Raw genomic sequence first — 24,921 nt, 5'->3', positions numbered from 1 at the left:
CCTGTATCTCTGAATCTGTAATCAAAATTTAGATATCCATAATAGCACTTTTCTTAGTCAAAATTATATTCTCTCACTAGGTGGAATGGTAACGTTACTTAAAGATTAAAATACAAATCTTACTGTAATTGTATTTCTAGGTAGGCTATTTGTTATAGTCAAAATCTAAATGTTAGATAGGTCTATCTTAAAATCCTAAAAAAGTGCAAGTGGCCGTTTTAACATGTAATAGCTAGACTGGATAGGTAGGCTGCTGCAGAAACCCGTAATTCAATTATAGTTGTCAAAAAGAACATTTCAGATGCCCACAATAACATCCTATCCAGACTCAACATTCTAGAGATCTGCAATATAATTCTTACAAGAAAACACTGATGAATATTAACAACAAATAAATATTAGTTATCATTCTATATAAATGAGGGTTATTGACCATGAATTCCAAAAAGTACTGTAAAACTAGTGGTAGTAAGGTGGTGTTAGTGAAAATTAAGTCGGAAAAGGAGACAAAAATGTCAAGTTTTTGTCAGTTTTTGACCCAGGAGGACAACACAAGGGTTAACAGGTGATAATCTCACTGTTGGACTCCAAGGCCAGTGTTCTTTGTTCATAGCTGTGACATTATTCAGTGTGTTTCCAACATTGTTCAGCTAAGAAGACTTGAGTTCATTGAGTTGTTTGTCATAGCACGATCATTTATTAGACAATGTTTAATGGATGTGAAATTATAACCACCACTTAGGCTCTTATTCTTTTTAGCTTATGACTCAGGAATAATTGTTAATATTCAAAACATTTTATACAGGCCAAACAATTTAATGCTACACAACCTTAAATGTATTGCATTATTCCTCAGAGAAAACCCACTGAGTGGTAACTGCTCCAGTTAATTTGTCTTTGTCATTGAAAAATAATACACACAGTTTACACAGTTTTTGTTAAAAAAAAAGAAAATCTTGCTTTGACTAAACTGTGCAAATCACCAAGGGTTCCAGTTTACTTATTTTGTGCTTTTTGGATGAGGTTAGATGGTGCACTCGATCGTTTTAAGAGTAACAACAACCTCTAGTGGTTAAAGATATGTCTGCAAGCATCAGCGAGAAGTTGAGACATATCTGTGCAGTTAAATAAAGTAAACCATGAAGGAAGACAACAAAAACAATTCCCATATATACATTAGTTTTTTAGATTTATCACACATAGTTTAATATTTAATTCAAGGGTAAACTTGCTAGTGCAACTTCGGCAGCCAATGTTCTTTACAACAAAACACAATAGAGCAGTTTTACATTAATGCCTCAAAAAAGGATTACTTCTATATAGAAATTAAACTAAATTGAGGACCCTTAAACAGCGGCAAAATCTTAAATTTTTTCATTCACATTCAAAAAACCCAAACTTTAACTTGGAATAATTCTTCAAAACATGCAATTTTAATAGTAAATAAAATGTTATGCTTTAGCAGGACCTCAGCAAGAAACATAAAAATGTTTCTTTTTAAAGTACAACCATAGTCTACCAAATATTTACAGCTAAACAGTGTTCATGAAGGTTCAACGAGTATTGTACATTTGAGTTTGTTCACTAGCGGTTAAAAATCAAGTTAAATTAGTTGACTATTGCATGAATAAATCTGCATCAAAAATGTAGTCATGTCAATAAGTTCAATGTAGGGCAGGGTGACATAAATACAATAAATACTTTACATTTTTCCAGTGCATTTATTTACCAAAATTGAAGCAAGTGATTTCATTTTCAAAAATTAGTGACAAAACAAAAATGGTCTATTGATGTGTGTGTGTGTGGATGTGTGTGTGTGTGTGTGTGTGTGTGTGTGTGTGTGTGTGTGTGTGTGTGTGTGTGTGTGTGTGTGATTTAAACATGATGTATGGCCCAGTCCTAATTAGAAACATTGGATTTAAAGCTCAGAGTAACGTCTTAAGTCACGTCCATGGCAAGAAGTTACAATGCAGTGCCAGGCCCAGCAGCCAGTAAGAGATAAAGTATCCCAGGATGCTCTGTGTGGTAGGAGAACAGGTTTTAAAGTGTGGCAGAAGTGCAATAATAGGGTTTTGAGCTGTGTGCTTGCATCCATTTCCGGAATGTGTCTGTAGCTGTACATTGGGATTTGACGTCTTTCTTCGATGAAGCAGTGGTTCGTTGAGGAGAAGCAGGTGTGCACTTATCCAGAAGGGCACGGGAGACGAGGAGGCCATGAATCTGGTTAGAACCTAGAAATGCAGATTCAAAAGGGGAATGAGTGGAAATCAACAGTTTTTCCTCACACCCAGACATATTAAAACATTCCACAAAAAGGTGATTATATCACTGACTTACCTGCACATGCATGCACAATAGTCCAAACCCCAGAAGTACTGTTGAATGGACAACATACACAAACACTCTGGGATTGAACAATCCTGGTGTAGGTTTGTCAAGTCGTTTATTTGCATCCGTCTCCCAAAGTCCAAGTCTCAGACACAGTTCTGGATTGGCGTGAAAATATGCATAAGCTGCCATTATGCCGAGGGTAGCCATAGGTAGAGCCAGAATAAAGTTTGGTATCTGCTTTAGCTCAAAGTAGCGGAGGAAGCCCACATCCCAATAAACATCCTGGATATGAGAATAAAGCAGGGGGAGAGGTCTCATGCACCAGAGGGGCGGTGGACCATTTTCATCTGGAACCCGGTAGCCCTTAAGTTCAGCCAGCGACAGAAGAGCAGGGGGGATCCGTTCCAAGGAGACAGATGGTGTGCAAAACGTCCTATACCCATAGTACTGGAAAGCAAAAAAGGGAAGGGCAATAATGGCAGTTCCCAAGAGAGAGGTAAGCAGGAGACGGATGATGGCCCAGATATAATGGAAGACTTTACTGTGGCCTTTTGTTGTTGTTCGAAATACACGAATTTGGGAAATAGCGTGCAGTGATGGAAGATAGAGTAAAAATCCTATGTTAACAAGTCCATTAGATCGTGCTGCAGTGGCTATACTGAGAGCCAGGCAGGCTCGAAAGGTGAATCCTTTCTCCAGGAGGAACAGACCACCAAATGTGAGTGCAGCAAACAGGCTCTCTGAGTATCCAGCGGTCATGAAAACATTGGCAGGTGTGATGCAGTACAGTAGGCTGGACAGCAGTGCGAGACGCCGGTCCTGAAGAACTATCCTACTGAGCGCATACAAGGCAACCACACTCAGCAGGAAGAGGGCACTGTTCCCCAGAGCCACAGCCACCAGCAAACGCCCCCGCACACTTAGCCAGCTGCTCAAGGGCCACAGCAGCGTCTCGGCCAGCCCCCGGAGGATGACGGGAAAGAGGGGGAAGAAAGCAAAGTTGTGCTCATAAAGGTATCCTCTCTCAGCAATGAAGAGGAAGTGCTCGGCATCCCAGCGAGAGAGGCCACCCAGCAACCACTCCACTGCGGAGTCCAAGTACAGAGGCTCCTCTGTCCGTGGGGGTCTGAACGCATCAGCATCATGGTCAGGGATGACAGCATTGAATACAGCCTGAGGAGACATATTTAACATTAAAATAAATTATGCCATGTTTAGCTGTACAGAGAAATAAAGCACACAGGTGTACAGTACTTCCCTGAGCACCACTCATTAGCTAACTTTACCCCACAGAAACATAACTACCAAGGTGACTTCAACATCAGAGAAAATGAGTTTTAACTGTTGATAAACAGTTTAGCTATAAAAGGGGTTAACGAGATTGGCATATTGTAACATTCACATCCAACTTGGCTAAAATGTACCTGCAAAAACAACGACAGACCCCTGGTAACTGTGGCAAACTCCAAAACTGCTCTGACATCCATAGTCATTGATGTGACGGAGAAAATCTGAAAAAGCCGGCTATGACAGGCCTGAGCATTGTCGCTGCTACGAGACAGTCACTACTGGATTCGTCATATTGTCTATAAAACATAGCTAGCTAGGACAAATTACTCGGCGAATGACATTGTGGAAGTTTCGCGTTGCCATTGGTTTTATAAAATTAGGTGAAGGTAAGCACTAATTTTCTTAGACCGATAACCTTCGTCAATCAGCGTTTGTTTTCGGGTTGTTTTCTCAGGTGCAATCTTTGTCCTCACAACCTCAATACTGCAGCAGCTCTGCTTCGTTTCGAATGGGACTTTTCACTTCCGGTGTAACCGAGCTCATTTCAAAATAAAAGTTGAGGAGCCCAGATGAGGAGAACACAAACACGAGTCTGCTACATGCACAATGATTTGTTTTAATAACATAAGTTTAGGAAAATAATATAAACTATCGTTTAGCCTATATTTACTTATATTTCATAACCAGTTATAATCAGCTGTTCTGTAACGTTGTGTCCATAGACTTTAAAAAAATAAGGTCTTCATTTTATAGTCTCTTTTGGTCACGTGAAGGGTGAAATATTTATTCTTTCCAACAGGCGGAGCGCCAAACAGTCTACTGGACTGGTTTTTCAAGTGGTGCAAGTAGGTTATCCTTCGTTTGAAACATGCGGGGTGAGTTTTCTGTCTTTGCATGTATGGTTCATCTTTTTAAACCTTTTAAGTACGCTCATAAAATGTGTCAATTAGTGATTCGCTCGTTCCTCTATATGATGTACATTAAATGAATAGGAAGTGGTTTCTTACCCTTTGTATGGTTTCTGATGAAGGTATAAGCTAAAATGCAGAGATTTTAACATTGAGTTCTTCCAGAGAGCCTATATGCAGTCCCCTTCTTCAAGCTTTATGTCATGTAATGTTAGGGACTCACTAAACAGTAATATAGCTAATGCATTTCCACATAGACAGTTGAATCAACCCATTAAGACCACGTTTCCTACATGTTTCCTGAGCACTAAGGTGAGAAGCGTGTATATCAGAAATTCTTTCAAACCAAATTTAGTGTGAATTAACACATTAGTTGGAATTGTTTGTCCAGAAGAGGTCACTGATCCAAAAGAACAAAACCATCAAACAGCTTACGAAGATTTAATGTACATTTATTCTTACCACGTGGAACATATAGTATAAAGATTTCATACTGAATAAATGATATTCATTGAGCCAAAAAAGGGAAAGGGGGGAATTTACATGTTGTCTTAGCTACATAGTCTGAAATACAAATATGCAGAATCCATGACTGAAGAAAAATTGTCAAATGTGTACTTCATCTAGTTTATTTTGTTGTACCAGGATATAACAGGTTTGAGTCGTGTCTGCTGTACTACGGAGCTGTGGAGACACCAGAGGTGTGGGTCTAAATCGGCGGGGACTGGAGGTCACAGACCGAACTCATATGTCAGCCTCAATCCTTCACCAATAACAAGTGTGAGAATAGTGACACAGACAGAGACAGACACAGAGAAAGGAAGTGTAATGTACAACCTTATATATACACCACAGCAATGCTGTAATTGAAGTTGAAAACCAGTCCTAAGAGGCGATTTCTTTTCATAAGGGTATTCATACAATCAAGGGATAAGAGGAGGTAAGGGTGTTGTAGGTTCTTGATACTTTGGGGAAGAAAGCCATTTTGTTGAACACCAAACTAAAATGACCTCAAAACTCTAAAGAGCTGCGTCTTCTGTTTCTGTGTGAACCGTGTTACAGAATGCTTACACTCAAGAGCAGTACGGTACAGAAAATGTCCTACAATCTACTGCACACTGCACAGGCCTCCCCGGTGAAGGTGTCTATTGACAGCACTTGGTCTACTGTCGGGCTGACTGGTGAAAATCCAACTACAGCAACAATAACCAGTAGGCCACTCGTCAGTCTGCTTCACCTCTGACCGTCAACCAGTTACAGACTCATTGTGCCCTCGAGGGGAGAGCTAGGGCACATGGTGTCTCCCAAACTCACTGTAAACGAGACAGCAACTTTGGTTACAGTTTTTGTTTTTCAGCTATTTATTTATTCATTTATTTATCTTTATTAAAAAGTACTTTTCCCCCCAAGTGCAGAACAGTCTCCCAACCGTGGTGCTTTGTGTCATCCAGTTGCCATTCATGTTGCAAGTAGTGTCACTTAGTGGGCCTCTCTCTGGTTTGTAATCCACCACAGCTCAGTGATGACCCTCCTTGAGCAAGGACGGCCTGGGGCGGGCTCAGAGAATGGAGTCCGAAGGATTTTCATAAATTAAAAGACAGTCACTTGAACTTTCCTTGCCCTGTTACACACACAAGCCAGGTTTCCAGGTAAGAGGGGATTTGGGATAAAAACCCCAAAAAGTGGAGCCACGGCTCCCTACAGCTGTCATGACTGGCCAATCAAAAAGAGTACATCACAGATAACATGAGAAACCAGTGAGTTCATTAGGGGAGACACTGAAAGGTCGAGGAGTCGGGACTCTTGTAGTGTGAACTCTGAGTGGTTCTCCTCCACCTTGGCTAAGGCGTACAGAGCCCGGGCCGCTCGCCGCATCATGTCCGGGCTTGTGGGCTCGAAGTGCATCCCCTGTAGGTGTAGTAGAGAGCTCTGGCTCTGCTGAAGCTGTGTGGCAGCCAGACTGTCTTCTAGGAAGCCCAGCAGGTTGCCCACACTGCCTTTCTGAACAGCGATTGCTCTGGCTGCCACAGCATCACCCTGGGCCAGGTTGGCCAGCAGGACCACGGCCATCTCCCTGCAGACCGCAACCTTCCTGTCTCCGATTAGCCGCACAAGGTTCCCATATAGCTTCTCCAACCGACTGAATGGCGGAGTGGCCAAGATGAGGTCCACATTGTTATCTTGAATGCTTAGCTTACTTAGCGTCTCCAGGACCAGTCTCTGAGGTGACAAAGCACTGTGGGGGCCGAGGGTGGGGAAGGGGTCCTGGGCCTCTGCTGATGGGCAGACAGCCCAGTGGAGAAGACCATCCAACAGAGGCAAGCAGATGCTCTCTGGGTAAATGGAGAGGTCCAGTTGGCCTGAGATGTTTGCCAAAGTGACCAGTGTGTTCTCCCTCAGGAGCTCCAAGCAGTCCCACCACCATTCATCCCTTTGGCCCATTCCCTCGTCCGAGTCCTCATCTTTCTCGTAGGTGAGCGGAGCTTGCTTGCGCTCAGGGTGCCTGTGGTGGAGCAGGATCAGGCGTCCTAGTAGTAGCAGTAGCCCTGGATGTTTGGACATCTCGTGGTCATTGCCTGGCACAAAGGAGAGGCTGCGGATTATATTGGAGACACAAATGCAGCGACGGGCTAAAGAATCCTGCCAGTTAGCCAGTGCAACGAGTGGCCCCTCATCTTTACTGTGAGGCTCATCCTCCAGGATGGTGCCATTCTGCTGTGCCTGCTGGGTTAAAACACTGCCGGGAAAAGGAATAGGTCTACTATTCTCCTGGTGAATTTTGGCAACTTTCTCAACTGTCATTGTCTCCAAATCTGTTTTCCTCTCCTCCTCACTGCTGTGTGAGGAGCTGGCCTTCTCTGGGGAAGCTGTCTCCTTTGGCCTCTCTTCTTCATCTGGACTCTTGCTTTTCTCCTCCTCAGATGGCAAACAATTTTCCAGTGACACTTCTTCTGGGACTCGTTGCCTCAACAAATTTGAGGGCACAGATACCCGTTCTCGTGGTTCCAAGAAGTCTTTGCGTGGTTCAAAGTGAGTCTGGATGTGGTCTGTTGAGTCTCCGCCTCCAGCGCTCCAATGAAGTAACCCACTGTCAAACTCTTGCAGTTTGCCATGATTATTTAACTTGCTAGTTGCAAATGGATCTTTCTTCCGTACCACCTTTAGAGGAAACTTGTCAAACTTGCTGGCCTGTTTGGGTCTCTCACTGGCAGCTAAGGATTGCGATGAGCCCGTCTGTTCAGATGAAGACCCCTTGCTCTTCCTCTCCTCATCTTCTGTTTTCTCATCTCGACCCCGAGACTCAGAGCACTGATCCTCCTCCTCCTCCTCCTCCTCCTTCACACGAGCTGGCCCCTCAGTTTCCCTTTCCTCCTCATCTTCGTCATCTACTTCTTCTTGTTCCATGTCCTCAGCCCGCTGTTCCTCTTCTTCTGCACTGTCCAAGTCTTGTTTCAAGGCATCAGGATCTAGCAGTGTCCTCTGGCCAGGGTCTCCCACCTCATACTCCCGAAGAATACCAAAGATTTCAATGAGACAGCGTCTGAAATACTCAACCACCAACTCTAGTAGGCCAGGCAACTGAAGAAAGAACATAGATATAGAACATATTAGACATGAACACTACACATAGAGTGCCGTTATAGACCATCATTAAGGGCTCAGAGTGAAGTCTCACCGTGTTGAGATCAAAGGTGGAAATACTGTTGTCATCATACAGGAGAATGTTGATGGTATCTAAGGCCCACGTACTCTCAGCCAATAAACCAGACTTTAATGACATCATAACTCTCCAGGCCTCAGGGGTACCTAAAAAGCCAAGGACAAAAAAAACAAAAACAAAAACCACACAATTGGTACACTGTAAGAAACTATAGAAAACATTATAGCTGGACTAAGCAGCATTAGGCAGTGCTGTCAATAATAAAGAAGTTCAATATTCATAATCTTTAGTCATACCAATATCTTTCACTGTGAGTCTCCGACGTGGTTTCAGGACAGGATGTGACGCTTCTATAGAGCCCGGGGGAAAAGGCATGTCTCGTCTTATTAGAGGCGACTGCACCGGAGGGGGCACAATGTGAGACGCAGGCACTGGAGGGCCAGCCTTTTGCATCTTCATTACTCCGTGTATATAGGGAGATTTACTAGGTGATGTCCTGCTATCCATGGGGCGGGGCATGGAGGCCGGGCTGGACACCTGTGGAATGTGGTTCTGCACACCCTGAAGGGGCTGGTAGTTGGGCTGTACTGACCGAGGCATAGGTTGGCCAGGCCCTGCTGGACCATAAGGAGGCTGCCGCGGGCCCATCTGACCCCCCCACTGTCCATCATGATTCATGCGCTGTTCTGATGACATCATCTCCTCAGAGCGGTTCATGCCAGGGTAGCCGGGTCCCTGGGGTGGGCCCCCAGGGCCACCCTGTCGGCTGGGGTAGCTCTGATAGTTTATGTCTCGCGGTCCCTGCCACATACCTCCCTGAGGTCCCTCAGGTCCTGACTGCATCATCTGAGGGGGCATGTTGGGCTGAGCGTTGGGCCCCGTCGCTACCGGCATACGTTCACGACCAAAGGGAAAGGGAAACTGATTGCCTGGGCCAGGTGGACGGCGATCAGAGCCGGGGTAGGGTCCATTGCCGCTGTACTGATTGTACTCCTGCTGTCCTGAAGAGGGTGCAGAGGTACCTCCCGGCTGTTGCTGCGGTGGTGGTTGTTGTCCACCATGGAAGGGACCACTGTACTCCGTCTCATGGCGTTTTGATGGAGGATAACCCCCTTCCACAGGACGCTTGTAACTCTACCCATCAAAAAGTTCAAGAGAATTATTACACACCATTTTAGTTCAAAACAGCAGCTCACCCAAAGACAACATAATACACTAAACCAAAAAATTTGTGTAGTGAGCATAGCTAGAATTAGTGTAGTGCAGATGGATCAATGACCTGTTGTTGTTGTGGGTACATTCCAGGCTGCTGATTGGGATAGGAGCCTGTAGGGGGCGTTCCCTGTCCAGGGTACTGATTACCATAGGAATCATGCCTGCAAACATTATGCATCCTCAGTTTGATCATGAAAATATTATGCATGTTTTAACTCACTGGATTAAATCATGGCCAACTGTCCTAAACACAGTCAACATTTTGGCTCATAGTGATGAATCTGTGACTAAGTTACTGGTTGTTTAATCTGTGATAATATTATTAAATACAAAGGCAAAATGTAAATGCTGTACATAAATACTTGAACTGCTTGGTAAATACCAGACGATTAAAAAAGGGATTCACCCATTTCATTTCATTGTAACTGTGCTCATACTGTATGTCACATCACATACAACAAGCCCAAACCAAAGCGCTGTAAAGATTCAAAGAGACATAATTCTAATGCAATTTAATTGATAATTTGTCAAGCTCAAAATGTTCAAACACATTGGGTCCAACATCAACGTACAACAGGACAAAATGGTTTTCTTTTGACCTCACTGAAGAACTGAAAGCAATGGGCTTCTTTTATGTGAAGACTTTGTAGTTTCAATCGACAGTTGCTGTAAATCCAAGAAGCTTCGCTAATAAGTGCACTGACCGTGGCTGCTGTGGTGGGAAGCGATTTGGCGAATACATCCCAGTGTCGGCATTGGCAGGTATCATAGGGTTTGGCTGAGGAGCACCGGGTCCCATGTTGCCCTCTGGGCCCATTCCTTGCTCCGATCTGTGAAAACCAGAACAATCCACACTCACTAAGCTTTTTTCCCCAGGGCATATTTTGCTACACACTGAATAAAAATTACGGTAGAAACTCAAAAAAACAAAAAAAAAGGTTACAATCACAACAATCAAAATATTTGGTTGCAATTTATTCATAATTCAAAGCAGCACAAATTCAGCGCTTGACACTTCTATCACAAATCAGTGCCCTCATGTCCGTGAGCAACATTACAAAGTAAAATGAATAATAAATGAATAAAATAATAGACTTCAACAAAAAAATAGGATCAATGATTACCATTTCCCAAACAATAAAGAGTAAAGTGGACTCACAGGATGGGCAGAGACATGAAAGCAACATGATGCACAGTCCAACCTCATCTTTTTCACAAAATCGGAACATTTTCCAGATGGGCTTGACTGAATTTGAAGATAGTATTTGGTTCTGAAGCCTGAATGCATTTCTTGAATTGCAAATAAACCAATTCATCCTTTGAGATACTTTTCCTGACCTGGACAGGAACTTTGATGTGGTGTGACTGAACATAAAAATAGCTGCTGGATATTTTCAGCAAGGTTCAATGACCTTGAAAATGCCATCTTCCATTCAATGATTCTTACCTCCGGTCGTAGCCTGGTCCATAGGGAAACTGCTGTCTGGGCCCCATTGGCATTGTGCCAATGGCCCCAGGCGGTCCTCTGTTGAACGGAGGCTGCTGCTGCTGTGGCGGTTGCTGCTGCTGCTGTTGGTCACCCACCCCGCTGTTCGGGCCCTGGTTAGCAGGTAGAAAGTGCTCTCCGACTGGAAATGCATTTAGAATTAAAGCCCATTGAGAATCTGATTAACTGAAAGACTAATTACGTAAGTTCATTTGTTTTCAGAATAACATGATCCATTCAGCTCTCGTCCATTCAATGTGCCCACCTTTCCGCATGTTACCAAAGGGATCCTTGTTGGGTTCGTAGGTGCCCATGCGCCCTTGCATGTCTGGTGTGTTCATGCCAGCCTGATAGGCAGAGTTGGGCGTCATGTTCTTCCTGGGGAAAGCAGGGTCACTTACTTCAGAGAAGGGGTCCTGCAGGTTAACGCTGCTCCTAGAGAGAAGCAGGGGTGAAAGGGAGAGGAAAGGAGGAGATAAAGTGGGAACAGGAGTAAAGAAAAAGAAATGAGTTTCTCTAATCAAAATGTATTTTACAGCCTTCAATCAAATGGCCTAAGGTCAGAGATGTGTTTAACAAGAGTCACCTGGGCCCTGGTGGCATGGGGGGCATCTGGGTATGAGGAGTGGAGGCTGGAGTGGGAGGTTTCAGGTCCCCCCCTTCAGCCATGGAGCTGCTGTTGGACTGGGGTGTCTGAGGACCCTGCAGAGAGCCTGACCCAGCTGTGGAGCAGAGGGACGCTTCAGTTCGAAATAAAAGAGGAGCAGATGGACACGGTAAAGACTTTAATTAAACTCAAACACTGCAAATGATGTATGTTGGTCGGTTTTAAAGTGCATGAATGTGGGTTACTGAATTGGATCTGCACTGAAACATGTTTAGTTGAAAAGATGGCTCGACTATGGCACTAACCTGGAGAGGGTGGCTGGACCTTAGCAGCTTGGTTCTTTTTGTTGTCTGTAAAAATCTCAGGAGGAGGGTCCTCACCACGCTCAATTTTGCACTCAAAGGCGTACAGACACTGGATGTACTGTTTCTTCAAAGAACTGGCAGCACTGCTGGATGTGCCCACATTCAGGGAAGTGGCCAGATCACGCCATTTCTTATTCTTACTAACCTGGAAGACGCACAAGAAGAAATATTTATAATAGAGATTACAATTGGGGGCAGGGAATAAATGGACAATTTTTTATTATTGTAAATAAAAAGGCCACATTAACCTGTGCCATGCTGCCGATCTCTTTGACTGACATATACAGACGGAAGAGGTCGAGGGGTTTGCGTCCTACAGCGGGCAGGTTGGTCATGCCCATGGCTTTCTCCTCAATGAAGGCCAAATAACGGTCCACCCACATCTTTCTGTCTGGCTCTGGTCCTAACTCGTACAGACGGGTTATCTTTTCATTGGTTGTCGTGGAAGAGTTGGACTTCTGTATTGTGCAAGAGAAATACCAATATTTTTTTTTAAACAGAGTGCAACTTTTACAGATGCACAAACAGAAGACCTTTGACTTTCAAAGTGTTTCAAAAGTACTGTTACAATGTGTACTGGACAGGTTACCTTAGATTTGGGCTCTGGCTTGGGCGTTCCACTACCATCTACTTTGTTGTTCATCTTATTGTTCACTTCTGGACTGGGGGCCATACCTAGACACAATAATGGGGATTGAAATTAGCTGTTAAATTGCCAAAAAAAAAAAGAATAATAGGAGCAGTCATCTCTACAGCTTACCACTTGAGTTATTGGCCATGTTTGGCCCCATAGGATAAGGTGATCCACCTTGAGTGTTCATCATTCCAGGCATGTTGTTCATGGGAGGGCCATAGGGTGGGCCGGAGCCTATCATGCCTGGAGACATGTTGGGGTAACCAGGCATCCTGGAGAGAACAGAAAATAAATAAGCATCTTGTATTCATAAAAGTGACAATGTATAGTACAGGTATCTCATGTTTAAGCATAAGTCCTTCGTTGGTTGAAGGAGATAAAGGTTGGCACTTGAGGATTGATCAAAAACCAACCTGTTGTGCATGGAGTTGGTGGCAGGGTGCTGCATGGCTGTGGGGTCCTGGGGCTTTCTGTTCATGCCTGGAGGAGGACACATTCCTGAGCCTACCTGGGGCGGCATGTTGCCCATGTTAGGAGGGATGTTTGGACCCATGTTGGGCCCCATATTTGGACCCATATTGGGGCCGTAGGGACGTGCCCCCATTTGATTAGGAGGCATCCTTCCTGGGGGCATGCCAGAATACGGCGGCCCCGCACCCTGTCCTGCCATGGAGTTTATTGGGCCTATGCCTGGCCCAGTGTAGTTTGCGTTGGGCATGTTGCTATAGCCCGGTTGACGGGGATAACCTAAGGATGACATAACAAAACAAAATCAGGTAAAGAAATCCCATGGCTGTTTTTTGTATACTGGTCTGTAGAAATCATTGAGAAGTTAATTTGTGTTCAACATTGAAACTGAATTGTTAGTATTGAGTATTTTCCTTAAGAGCTGTGTGAGGCAGACTTTTTTCCCTACAGTGTGCTAGCAGAGAGAGCTATGCACCCTGAGCAACAAGCCTTCGTCACAGTCTCAGCTCTACTGACAGGAGGCTCTGCTACGTCAGCTGACTCTCTGCTTCACAGCTATAAATAGCTGCAACAGAGTCAGAGGGAGGGACCAACGATAGAATGGTATTCCTATGAGGCAGGGGAGATATATTCCATAGGTTTGTCTAATGGGAAGTGCACATTAGAAAACTTCATGAATAGATAGTAAATTAAGTGGAAAACCTTTAGAAAAATGACAACTTAATTCTTATGAATTCGACTTCTAAAGGCCATTTTACAATTGATCTTTTTACAACATCAGGACAGAATTTAAAAACTAAAAAAGCTCAGACAATTTGAAAGTTCATACCTTGGGGGCCATATTGTCCTCCCTGTTGTCCATAGCCACCCATGGAGTTGTTCTGCTGATATGGGCCCATCCCAGGATGCATCTGTCCCCCTGAAGACTGGCGTGGCGACAGTGCAGAGGCTGACTGGGGGGAGCCATAAGTCATCTGAGGGTTTCTCTGCATAAACCCTGAAAGAGGGCAAAAGAAGGAGACAGTGCTCAGTTTCCGATGCTACGGCAAAAACTCTTGACATACTAATCTATGACCACTTTACGTTTAGACTGCAGCATACCTCTGTCCTGGGCCATAGGAGACTGGCTCATTGCAGGGTGTAGACTCCCATCTGACTGCACACTTGATGGCCTGGGGGGCATCTGGGTCACTAAACAAAAGTATTTAAGTTAATTTAGTGTGAGCTGAAAAAAGTTTCAAGTCATTTGGGTCATATTGTAGCTACCATGGTTATTCCGATTGAGGAAAAGGCTGATTTCCATTCTAAAATTCTTCCTAAAAAGAGTGTGGATCCCATTAGTGCCTTGGTAGGCATCATTTTTAGTATGAAGTTAAGTAGTTTTTATTTGTTCTAAAGATGAATTTGGCCCATGAATTTTTTTTAGTTTTAGTTTTTTAAATGGCTATCAATTCAAAATACATGACATGAAAGCATGTCACACTATCATCCCTTTGCAAGATACCATTTCAGAAATGTAGTTAAGCCAACAAGAAAACCAAGCAACAAAAATATGATAATATTTACATTATAGCTTCAAATGAAGTTCCAAAAAGACGACAGGGCATGCTACAAACAGTGTTTTGAACTATGTTTTTTCTGACAAAAAAAAACTTAAGTTATGTTCTTGTTCGTGCTCTCCATCAAATATGTAGACAGAATTTGAGAATGTAATTATTGAAGGTAGACTGCTATGAGGTGCATTGGTCTCTTGTAATGCAAAATTAACACACAAGTTGTCAAAATTGGCGGACTTCCGAGAGCCATGCTTGAGACAGACGCATAGTGAATTGCTTTATTTCAGTTGTTATCAAAAATACCCCAAACTTGAAAACTTTAACTTGAAAACTGAAGCACAAGACCTGAGTGGGGGGAAACAAAACAAAAAAGAGAGATGATACAATCTGGAGAGAGAGGGTACCTTAACAATTAAAATGTGCTGGCAGATGGCAGTGAATCTACAGAGTCTGTTGAAGGAGCAACGCAGGCTGCAATAAAAAGTCACCGACTTGGAAAGCAGGTCCAGGAGAAACAACATCCGAGTATCGGCCACTTTACCACTAAGGAGGGTCTCAACCTACCAGGATGGATTTTCCCTTCCACCCACCAACAGGGGCTTTAGAGGGACAAAGGTTCCTCTGCTACAGGAAGTTGTCATATTTGTTATTATGACTTGTTCAGAACAGGGGCGTTTTTTAAATGTATTTTTTCTACAAGGGAAATCTGCTTTTGTTGAGGATATAGCATCATACCATTCTAGACATAAGATGGTACATACAGGGTCCAAAAGATGAAAGTAGTGTCTCTAAATGTGAATGGGCTTTGCAGCCCAGTCAAACAGAGCAAACCCCTTCTTAAACCAAAAAGAGAAAACATAGCTATTGCATTTCTGAAAGAAACCCACCTGATGGAAGCTAAGCATTAAAAACTCAAAAGACAAGGGTTTAAATATGTCTTCTCCTCCTGAAATAGATCATAGGAAACATAGGAGACTTTAATTTTGTGCTGGTGACTTTAATACTACGCTTAAACCAAACCTCAACTCAACTGGGGCAAGATTAGCTCGCCCCCAAAAAATAAAAATAAAATGATCCTACTATCAGAATAAGGACTAAATAATATTTGGAGATATTTAAAACCATCGTTCATAGATTATACTTTCTATTCGTCCCCACACTTAACATATTCTAGAATTGATTAATTGTTATTATTTGGAACAGACAATAACAAAGTTTAAGACTGCCATATTGGAGCAATGGACCTCTCAGATCACTGCTCACTGTATTTGTCCCTAAAAATGACCAATAGAATGAAGCTTACACTCTGGAGACTACATCCTAATGTCCTCGACAACAGCAGGACAAACAGTTTGTTAAAGAAATTCAAGAATACTTTAAGTTTATTGATAATTGTTAAGTTTCTCCACCCATACTCTGGGATGCCTGCAAGGCAGTAATGAGAAGCAGGGTGATCGCAGTGACATCTCTTCTTAAAAAACAAAGACAAGACTCTCCAGACTGAACTCAAAAACTTGGATTCTGTACATATATAATCAACAGACCCAAAAGGTTAAAATAGGAATAAAAAGGAAAACAAACTTGATTGAAGAATAATATTCTCAAGAGATTCAAAAGAAATTGCTATACACAAAAAAGTACTATGAAGGAGGCTCCAAATATTCAAAACTATTTGCATAAAAGCAAAGGAAACAATGGGCAGATAATGCAATATACAAGGTAATTTACCACCATTCAAGAAATTAAAGAATGTTTTAAAACCTATGTAAAATTATATTCACAACTTCAAGGCAATACAGACCAGAGAATGGAGTCACTATATCAACCAAATCCCTGCATCAACCAAAACTTAAGAAAATAAAATATTGGCTTCACAAGTTTCAAAAAGAAAAATATTTACTCAGCTATCTCAAGACTCAAAGCAGATCAAATCCCCAGGCGCTGACGGTTTCAGCTCAGAATGGTACAAGAAACTGAAGGAGGTTTTGACACCTATTGTATTAAAAACATTCAACTGGGTCCTGACTAAAGGGGAAACCCCTGCATCAACGAAAGAAGCGATTATATCAGTTATACCCAAGAGAAGTAAGGACAAATCAGACTGCCAACTACAGACCAATTACTGTGCTTAATTTGGACTATAAACTATTTTCTTCAATCATCACAAAAAGACTTAAGAAAATTTTACCACGAATTATCAATATGGATCAAACCGGTTTTGATCTAGCGTGCCAGGCGCATGATAATATTAAAAGATCTCTACAAATTCTCAGACATAAAAATCTAAATGAAATACAAGGCCACGTTGATCAGTTTATATGCGGAAAAGGTGTTTGACTCGGCCAGATGGAAATTTCTATTCAACAATATGGAGAAATTCAATTTTAACCTAGTAATTATTAATACATCAAAAGCCCTTTACGATAAACCATCAGCTAAGCTAAAAAAAATTAACCGAGAGCTCACAGACTTGTTTTTGCTAGAGAGATCAACAAGATCAAGTCCAATTCTATTTGCAATTTTTATTGAGCCACTGGCACAATGGATTAGGCAGAACAATAAGATCACAGGTATCAATATGGCAGCAGGTGAACAAAAGCTGCCGCTGTTTGCAGATGACGTGCTTGTTAGCCTTTCGAACCCAACAGAATCTCTGCGAGAATTGATGTCTATTTTACATGAATATGGGTCATACTCCGGATATAAATTCAATTTAAAAAAACAACAACAAAATCTTAGTTTTCATTTTGATTCCCCTCAATGTCTCCGCTCCAGTTACCATCTAGACTGGGACAAGAATTCTATAAATATTTAGAATTATCCTACCTTTAGACATCAAAACTAGAAGAAATTAACTACGGCCCCCTCATAAAAGAAATTAAAATAGATATCAATAGATGGAACTTGATCCCTTATCTCAATAATCAGTTCTTGTACAGATTTGGATGAAATGAACACTCTACCAAGACTCACATCTATTTCACTCAATAACAACAGAGAAACCAGAATTGTATTTTAAAGAGTGGAATAAAATACTTTCCAGTTTTGTCTTGGCAAGGAAGAGGCCAAGAATAAGGTACAAAACTCTACAATTACCAAAGGAGAAAGGGGAACTAGCCCTCCCGTTTAAGAAATTGTTATAGAGCAGCCCCAAATTCGACAACCAGTGGGATGGTCTGCTCCAAATTATAGATCAAAATGGAAAGAAATAGAAATGGGAAAGGGAATACAAGTTGATGGTTTGGTTGATGATCCTTCATTGACAGATTGCCTCTCAGACCCAAACAATCCATGGACAATTGGCTCTTTGACAACATGGGGTGAAATAATTAAAAAGTATCAATTGAAAAAAACAAAACTGAATGTTTAAATGGGTAAATGTACCCAATAACTATGACAAGGTTCAAAACTTGGAACGACAATAGGCTTACAGCATACTGCCCACTCCTAGAGCAGGATAAAGTTTTGAGTTTCCCGGACCTAAAAGAAAGATTTGGACTACAGAACCAGTATCGTTTTAGATATTTGCATATCCGGGATTTTACAAACAAGAAATTCCCAAGGAACGTTACCTCAGGGAGGGATGATATTCTAAACATTTTACAACAAGCCTTCAGGAATGAGTCCCTTCAAAAGATAATACCCAAATTATAATCAGCTCTTCAAGACCTTAAAAGTGATCATACCTTGGGTATTAAGGAAAGATGGGAAGTAGAGGCAGCATTTACAGTCTCACAAGAGGAATGGGACAGGACTTGCAAACACCAGTGGTCAGTGACAAGCTCCCCCTCTTGGAGGGAATTCAGTTGGAAAAATGTGACTCGATTCTTTCATTCTCAAGCACTAAAGGCCTACTACTCAAATCAGACTGCCATTTGGAGGTCCTGTGGGAATACTTTGGTAAATCATTTTCATATTTTTTGATCTGTCCCTCTTTGGCTCCATTTTGGAGAGGTTCTTGGGGTTCTGGAGGCTGTTTTTAAAAAGGAAAATGGTTCTAAATTTCAAAGTCATGTACCTGTGGGATCTGGATGGATTTGATTATACAAAGCGAGACAAATACCTTTTGAGTGCGTAGTCAGTGTGGTATAAAAAGGCTTTGACCAAAAAATGGCGGAAGAAAGACAAACCATCAATAAATGAGTGGATTAACATAATTTATAATATATGTTAATGGAAAGAACTACTTTCAAACTACAAAACCAAGCTGATATTTTTTAAGAGAACTGGTCAAAATGGTTGAGCTGTGTGTCATCTGTAACACCCGATTTCATGCAAATCGCAAAAATAAGGTTGAATTCTATTCATGATGTGCTTATGTTTAACAGCTGTTTTACTTTGTTCAAATCCTCCTTTCGTCATGTTGAATCCTTTATCCATAATCGTTTCCCCCCCCGTCTTCAAACAGCTTCTTTATATTTTTTATGCTTGAGGAACGTATTTTAACAGTTGTTCTACTTAACACACAAATCCTATGTTATGTTATGTTGTATGTTCCAGGCCCAGATGGGACATAGGTTTATGTTACTAAAAGAAATCCATTAAAAAGTTGAAAGAAATTTGTCAAAATTGTGCTACTGCTCATTTGTCTCATTTCAGTGTGTGAGGGATCAGCCTACCTGGCATGTTGGCGGGTGACAGCGGTCCTGTGCGGGGTGTGCTAGCGCTGGCAGGGGAGCCAGCTGGCGAAGGTGAAGGCCCCCGGAGGCCTGGCAGGTGGGGAGACGTGTGAGGAGAGAAGGGCGACTGAGCCTGGTTACTCTGCTCACCCTGGCTGCTTGACACACCTGACGTGCTCACACCAGGACTCAGGGCACCTTCAGCACCTGTAGGCAGGTCATCGATGGACCCTGACAGATCCTGAAAACACATACAGGAAAAGCATAAGTAGAGTCAACAAACATTGTATATTAAAGAAAAAGTGAAAATTACAATTTCAAAAAGATTCAGCTCTTGTCCATTTTTACAGACACAGACTGTAGCAGTAGCACGTTGCAATTCCTTCTGTTTAGCTACGCCTGGCACACATACAAATATCCACACACACATACGCACACACCTAGAGGCCCTTGTCCTTATTTATCCTTTTCAAAGAAAAAAAAATTAGTGTGCATTAGTGCCAGGGGTTGTCATGGTTACCAAGGTTTGTAGGATGCGAGCTGAGTCAGCATGTAGCAGCAGCCTTGCCATGTGATTTCAATACACAAAACAAGCTCACTTGTATTCATCTTAGATTTACATTCAACAACCACTAAAGCGCAGCAGAAGCACACAAAGTATAAAATCAGCAAGGGACGGAAAGCACAGCAACACCAACATGCAGAAGTTTTAGATGTAATAAGCCTCAAACTGTCATATATTTGCAGTTATAAGTGGTCAAATGAATATGTCATGTGTAATAAAAAAAGTACAAGACTCAAATAGAAACAAGCCTGCTTACACGAGGACGAAAAGCAAAACTGACCGGAAGGCTGGAGGGGCGGCCTTGACTGTCCTCTGGGCCAGTTTTAGGCTGGGTGGATGGAGGGGCGCTGGATTGAAATGAGTCCTGCGATACCTCCTTAAAAGACACCAGAACACATGCTTATGTTTACTGCGAGAGTTACAGGAAAACATGCATGTGAACACACAGAGTAAGATAATTAAGTATGATGAATCCTAGACCGACGGTAGTACCTGCTGTTGTGGAGGAGGAAAGCGCTGATAAGGTGACTGTTGTGCTTGCTGCTGTTGCGGCTGCTGAGGGTTCTGCGGGTATGCTGTAGTCTGGCCCTGTGGGTGTTGGCTGTGTCCCGGTGGCTGCTGTGGAGGCTGAGACTGTGCCTGCTGTTGCTGCGAGGGGGGCTGCTGAGGCCCCTGTGTGGATCCAGGATAGTTTGACTGGCCCTGTGGTCCAGTGGGTTCCTGGGAACTTGGCGGCTGTGGGGCCTGATTGGGAGGTCCCTGCTGCTGGGCGTAGAGAGACTGGCCAGATTGTGGGGCAGAGGTTTGGGAATAAGGGGGCTGAGACTGTGGCGGCCCTTGGGATGGGCCTGGCAATTGCCCCTGGGACTGTGGGGGCATGTGAGGCTGCTGATAGGGTTGTGTTCCCTGGTTGTGTGGAGCAGACGTCGGCGGAGGGTGGGTTTGCCCTGGGTAAGGTGTCTGGCCACCCGGTTGCACCGATGTGGGCTGGGAGTAGGGGGTTTGCTGCTGGCTTGGGTGAGGAGCCTGGCCGGGCTGGCCGTAATAAGGTGCCTGGCTCTGAGAGCCATAGCCTCCTGGTCCCTGTTGTCCATAAGATCCCATCTACACAGAGTACACAAACACATAAGCCTTGAAAAACGACTGGGGAAAAAAGCAAAGATACTGAGAGAATTTATACACTGAGGACATATTTCTGAATAATATCATTGTATGATATTCGTGAAATACCTGTGGACCATACGACATGCTACCCATGCTTCCAGGGGTACGTCCTTGCATTCCCACTGGGAATCGCTGAGGACCTGGGGGGCCATAACCCTGGCCAGGGTAACCGGGCCCCTGTTGTGGACCTGTGGGAGGCCCCTGCGGCGCCTGCTGATTGTATGGACTGCCTGCTCCGTATGGTTGACCTCTCATTTTTGCCATTGGGTCAATAGGACCAGGTGGCTGGGCATGGTAAGAACACCAGAAAATACATTAATCCAACAACAAAACGGCATAGAAGAAATTTAAATAGCAGGTGATACAATATATGTGATGTTAAGTATGTGATACATACTTAAATGCTGTTTCCCTTATTTATATAAGTTATTTGAACATCACAGAATGTCCACAAAAAAAACATTGTTGCAAATGTGTAAAAGCAAACTTTGATGAATGAGGAAATTGTGCTTGTTTCACCTTATTTCCCACGGTCATTGCCCACCCATTCACCTCAGTTTGTCATAGTTTTGGAAGTCAACAGAGCTATAAATATCTACTTTCGAATAGAGGGCAGGCTGCCCAATCTTAAACATATCCCAGCTGTGCTCCTGTTTTGAGCCTGGTCCAAGTAGTCCCCCCCGCCCCCCCAGAGAAGGCAGTTTGGCTCTGGATGAATGACACCAGAAATGAACGAAGTAGCAGGAATCCAATTAATCTCTCACCTCTACCAAAAAATGCTTAATAAAACTTGAAAGTATCACCGTCCATTAAATTAAGTGAATTCTCACATGTGAACGTTCTGAGAAGAGTGTCAACTGCTTAACAATGGCCCTACAAATAGCATGCAAAATCCCATATGTGACATTCTGCAGATCCAAGATAATGATGTGAAATAAATAAGAGCAGCACATGGCTAATCTGCATAAGACAGAGAGGAAACTCCCTTGGCCAGTGAGAGATGGTGGCCTGCCTTCTGATTGGCTTGGGGGGAGGATTGGGGGGAATTCTTTGCAGTCACACAGTCAAACTTCTGTGGCATGCCAGACACAGCAGCAGCAACACACACATTTACAGTACACACATACACGTATCCTCACAGGCAGGGGTCAAATTTGCCTTTTGCTACTGTGTAATGAGTTATAATACAGATATGTGTATCAGTTAATGTGTTTATCTAGGTAACACTAATGATTACAAATAACGTGGTAAGTAAATCAAAAAAAGAGTAAAAATAGACAACAAGGTACAGAGACACTCTACATATCACATAATGCAGGGTGCAGTTGAACATACAACTTCATAAACTAGCAATCAAGCTACAAAGTATGCGACAGGACAGGTTCTTTGATGATAAACCATGCTGCATGCATCCATGTTAGAACTAACAGCTAATATGCTTTCCTCCTCTTTTTAGGAAATATTTGTGAAAAGATCAAATCACAAATATAACATCATATATATCCATGTCCAACACTACACGTGCAGTTGAAAGTGGAGCTGAGAAGAAGAGTTAAACAGCAATACCTCTGGTGACCCTGTAATGAATAAATGCTGCATGTTTTTATGAGCCACTGTCGCCTTGCAGCACATGTAATTAGAAATGGCCATGAGCAGGATGAGGAGCCAATCAGATTTCAGCTAGCATGTCAACCAAAGACCAACTATCTCCTGGCTTTGACAGCAGGATTTTACCTCCACAATTCAAATCCCTGTGCAAACTGCAATCTGCAGTCACTCACTCAGATGGCTGAGCTGACTGTTTACAGACAACATGCGTGAGAAGCCCAGTGGCTTTTCAGCAAAGGGAAAAACATTTAATAAATATATAATCAAAATGTTATATGTAAATCCTCCCCTGACATCGTACATGAGATGCAAGTGATTTAAACAGAACCTACACAAGCCATTTAACTAACCGTGAAAGGCTGATTCGGCATGCAACACATTCCTTCCGTCGTAGCCACAAAATTACAGCTTATCGGGCAGAACAATTTAAACTTCCCTGTATAAGCAACTATCACAAACTAATGTGTATGAACACGTTACTCTACACAAACCCGTATCAATAGACACCTTTATAAACATAATACATAGCAAATTCAAAGTATAATACGCGTAGAGAAGCTACCAGACAAAAAATGAGCCGCTGCTCCTCGGTGAGCATTTTCGCCCCTTTTCTAAGTCGGGCCTTCTTGGCTGTCTCAACGTCCTTACATCGTTTCAACAACTTATATTTTCTTCAAGCGGCACTCTTGTATGATACAAACCTTTATGGATATATTAAAAACAACAATTATTTAACGAGCTAGTGTAAATGAAAAAAAATACATGAGAGGCAGCCATTTTAGAGTCTTTGCGAACTAGTAGCAGACAATGGCTGGTCTGCTACGTTGTGAACTAGCTAGGAGGAGAGTAGGAGACGTTGTAAAGCCCACATCATGTTCATGTAATAATGTGACTTTACCTGGTTTCTAACTAGTGGCTGCCCGGCACTTCCCGGGCTCATAGGCGACGGGTGATGGCTTCTTTGTTGCCAACCCGGATTGCTCCCTCCATACAGACCGCTACTGCCCATGTCTGCTGGTCCCTTATTAGCTCCTTCTTGGCTACTGTAGTCGTTAGACGGATAGTTTGGATATCCCCGCGTTGCGCTGGGGGAGGTTAGGAGCTTGTTGAGTGTCGGTGTGGATGTAGGTTGTGGGTTTCCAATGTTATATCTCTGGTTACTGTAGGATCCAGCCATCGCCGTGGGTCCTCCCGCTGGTGGCTGCTGCTTAACATTAGCTGGCTGCCCCCCAGCTGTCGGCGCCTGGGTACTGCGAGGGGAGTTCATGGCGTATGCTTGGCCGGGATATGGAGTCCTGTTAGGGAATGGGTTGTAATTGTTAAACTGGTGGTTTGAAAAGCCATGTTCGTGTGAATTAGGTTGATATGGGTCCATCATGTTGCTCGACTGAACGACCGGACCCGCAGCAGCTGCCATGCCAGGGCTTTGTTGTCCGCCATGTTGATGAAAAGGGGCCCGACCGTAGTGCTGACTATATCCGTACGAAGGTGGAGGAAACGCCGTGCCGTGATGATGCACCAACCCGGGGTGGTTATTTCCCTCCGGTCCGACAGAGTCATTCTGGTTATTATTGTTAGCCCTGGGCGGGTTCCCATTCCCGTTCTTCATCTCAGGTTCCCCTCCTCCCCCTGCATTTCTACCGTCGGCCCCGTCCTGCAGATCTCCCCGGCCCGGCGAATCGCTGTCCAAGCCCGGCAGCTTTTTGTCTGACTGCTTCTCCCCCGGTACCGAATCCTCCTTGTTGTCTCGATCCGGTTTTTTTAGTTCCGAAGGCGGGCTAGTGTTAAGAGTTGCGGCGCTGGCGACCTGAGCGGCCATGATATAGCCCCCCCCACCTCTCTCTCCCTCTCTCGGCGAGTCAGTCACAACCAAAAGCTAGCATTGAATATAAATAATAGTTTATAACCATTTATCCTTGTGTCGATTCATTCCCACCCCTTATACCGGACCGAATCCGGCTGCCATCCCGGTTCCGGTTCCGTAAATGGGTTAGAAATATGATGGAAGCTCCATACAATGCGTTAAAAAGCGACAGAAATTGTTGTGGGAGTTGTGTTACTGAGCCCGGGTAGAGGCAGGGAGCAAACCCAACCAACACGAGGCTCCGCTAGATACAGCCATTTTACTGAGCCGCACAGATGGCTGCAAAACATGGACTGGAACCCCCAATACGGACTGGACTTTTTCTTACAGTCACATTGTCTTCCCCCCATAGATGGAATATTTTCTCCACATGAAGAGTGATGAGAGTCTAATGTTCACACAACTGACTAATGTTGTGTTACCAACATATAAGAACTATAAAGTTTTAAACAACCGATGAGGTTATGTATTACAAAACATATTCATATGCATGGTCAATTTCATGAGTGATCAGTGCAGGGGTGTACTAATTAATTCATGAAATATATTTTTTCAAGTACATGTGTGTTTGCCCAGATGT

General features: G+C 43.2%; 2 protein-coding genes across 8 annotated transcripts; both read right to left on the bottom strand.

Moving 5' to 3' along the window:
• Positions 1-1,182: 1,182 nt before the first annotated feature.
• On the bottom strand, positions 1,183-4,152 carry pigv (phosphatidylinositol glycan anchor biosynthesis, class V). The gene is made up of 3 exons (XM_034873364.1): positions 3,756-4,152; positions 2,338-3,504; positions 1,183-2,231 (listed from the first exon to the last, which is right to left on the bottom strand). Exons 1-3 carry the CDS (start codon positions 3,822-3,824, stop codon positions 1,944-1,946), a joined length of 1,524 nt encoding a protein of 507 aa, XP_034729255.1. The 5' UTR covers positions 3,825-4,152; the 3' UTR covers positions 1,183-1,943.
• An 808-nt stretch (positions 4,153-4,960) lies between these two features.
• arid1aa (AT rich interactive domain 1Aa (SWI-like)) lies at positions 4,961-24,296 on the bottom strand. Of its 7 annotated transcripts, none has more exons than XM_034873357.1 (20): positions 23,376-24,296; positions 20,936-21,154; positions 20,198-20,809; positions 19,962-20,081; positions 19,141-19,381; positions 14,067-14,156; positions 13,795-13,962; positions 12,911-13,244; positions 12,624-12,769; positions 12,453-12,538; positions 12,112-12,321; positions 11,804-12,008; positions 11,478-11,631; positions 11,157-11,326; positions 10,853-11,033; positions 10,110-10,235; positions 9,470-9,566; positions 8,487-9,324; positions 8,206-8,336; positions 4,961-8,108 (listed from the first exon to the last, which is right to left on the bottom strand). In XM_034873357.1, the coding sequence occupies exons 1-20, from the start codon at positions 24,294-24,296 to the stop codon at positions 6,237-6,239; spliced, it is 6,921 nt and encodes a 2,306-aa protein (XP_034729248.1). In that variant the 3' UTR covers positions 4,961-6,236. The 7 variants fall into 7 exon arrangements, with proteins under 7 accessions (XP_034729248.1, XP_034729249.1, XP_034729250.1 ...); XM_034873358.1 differs by having other exon boundaries at positions 8,487-9,326; positions 9,475-9,566; XM_034873359.1 differs by having other exon boundaries at positions 6,237-8,108; positions 11,157-11,320.
• Positions 24,297-24,921: the final 625 nt, after the last annotated feature.

The sequence above is a fragment of the Etheostoma cragini genome, chromosome 6 (assembly GCF_013103735.1).
Source record: "Etheostoma cragini isolate CJK2018 chromosome 6, CSU_Ecrag_1.0, whole genome shotgun sequence".
NCBI lineage: Eukaryota > Metazoa > Chordata > Actinopteri > Perciformes > Percidae > Etheostoma > Etheostoma cragini.
Note: the sequence above shows the minus strand (reverse complement) of the source record. Positions and strands in the feature narration are given on the sequence as shown.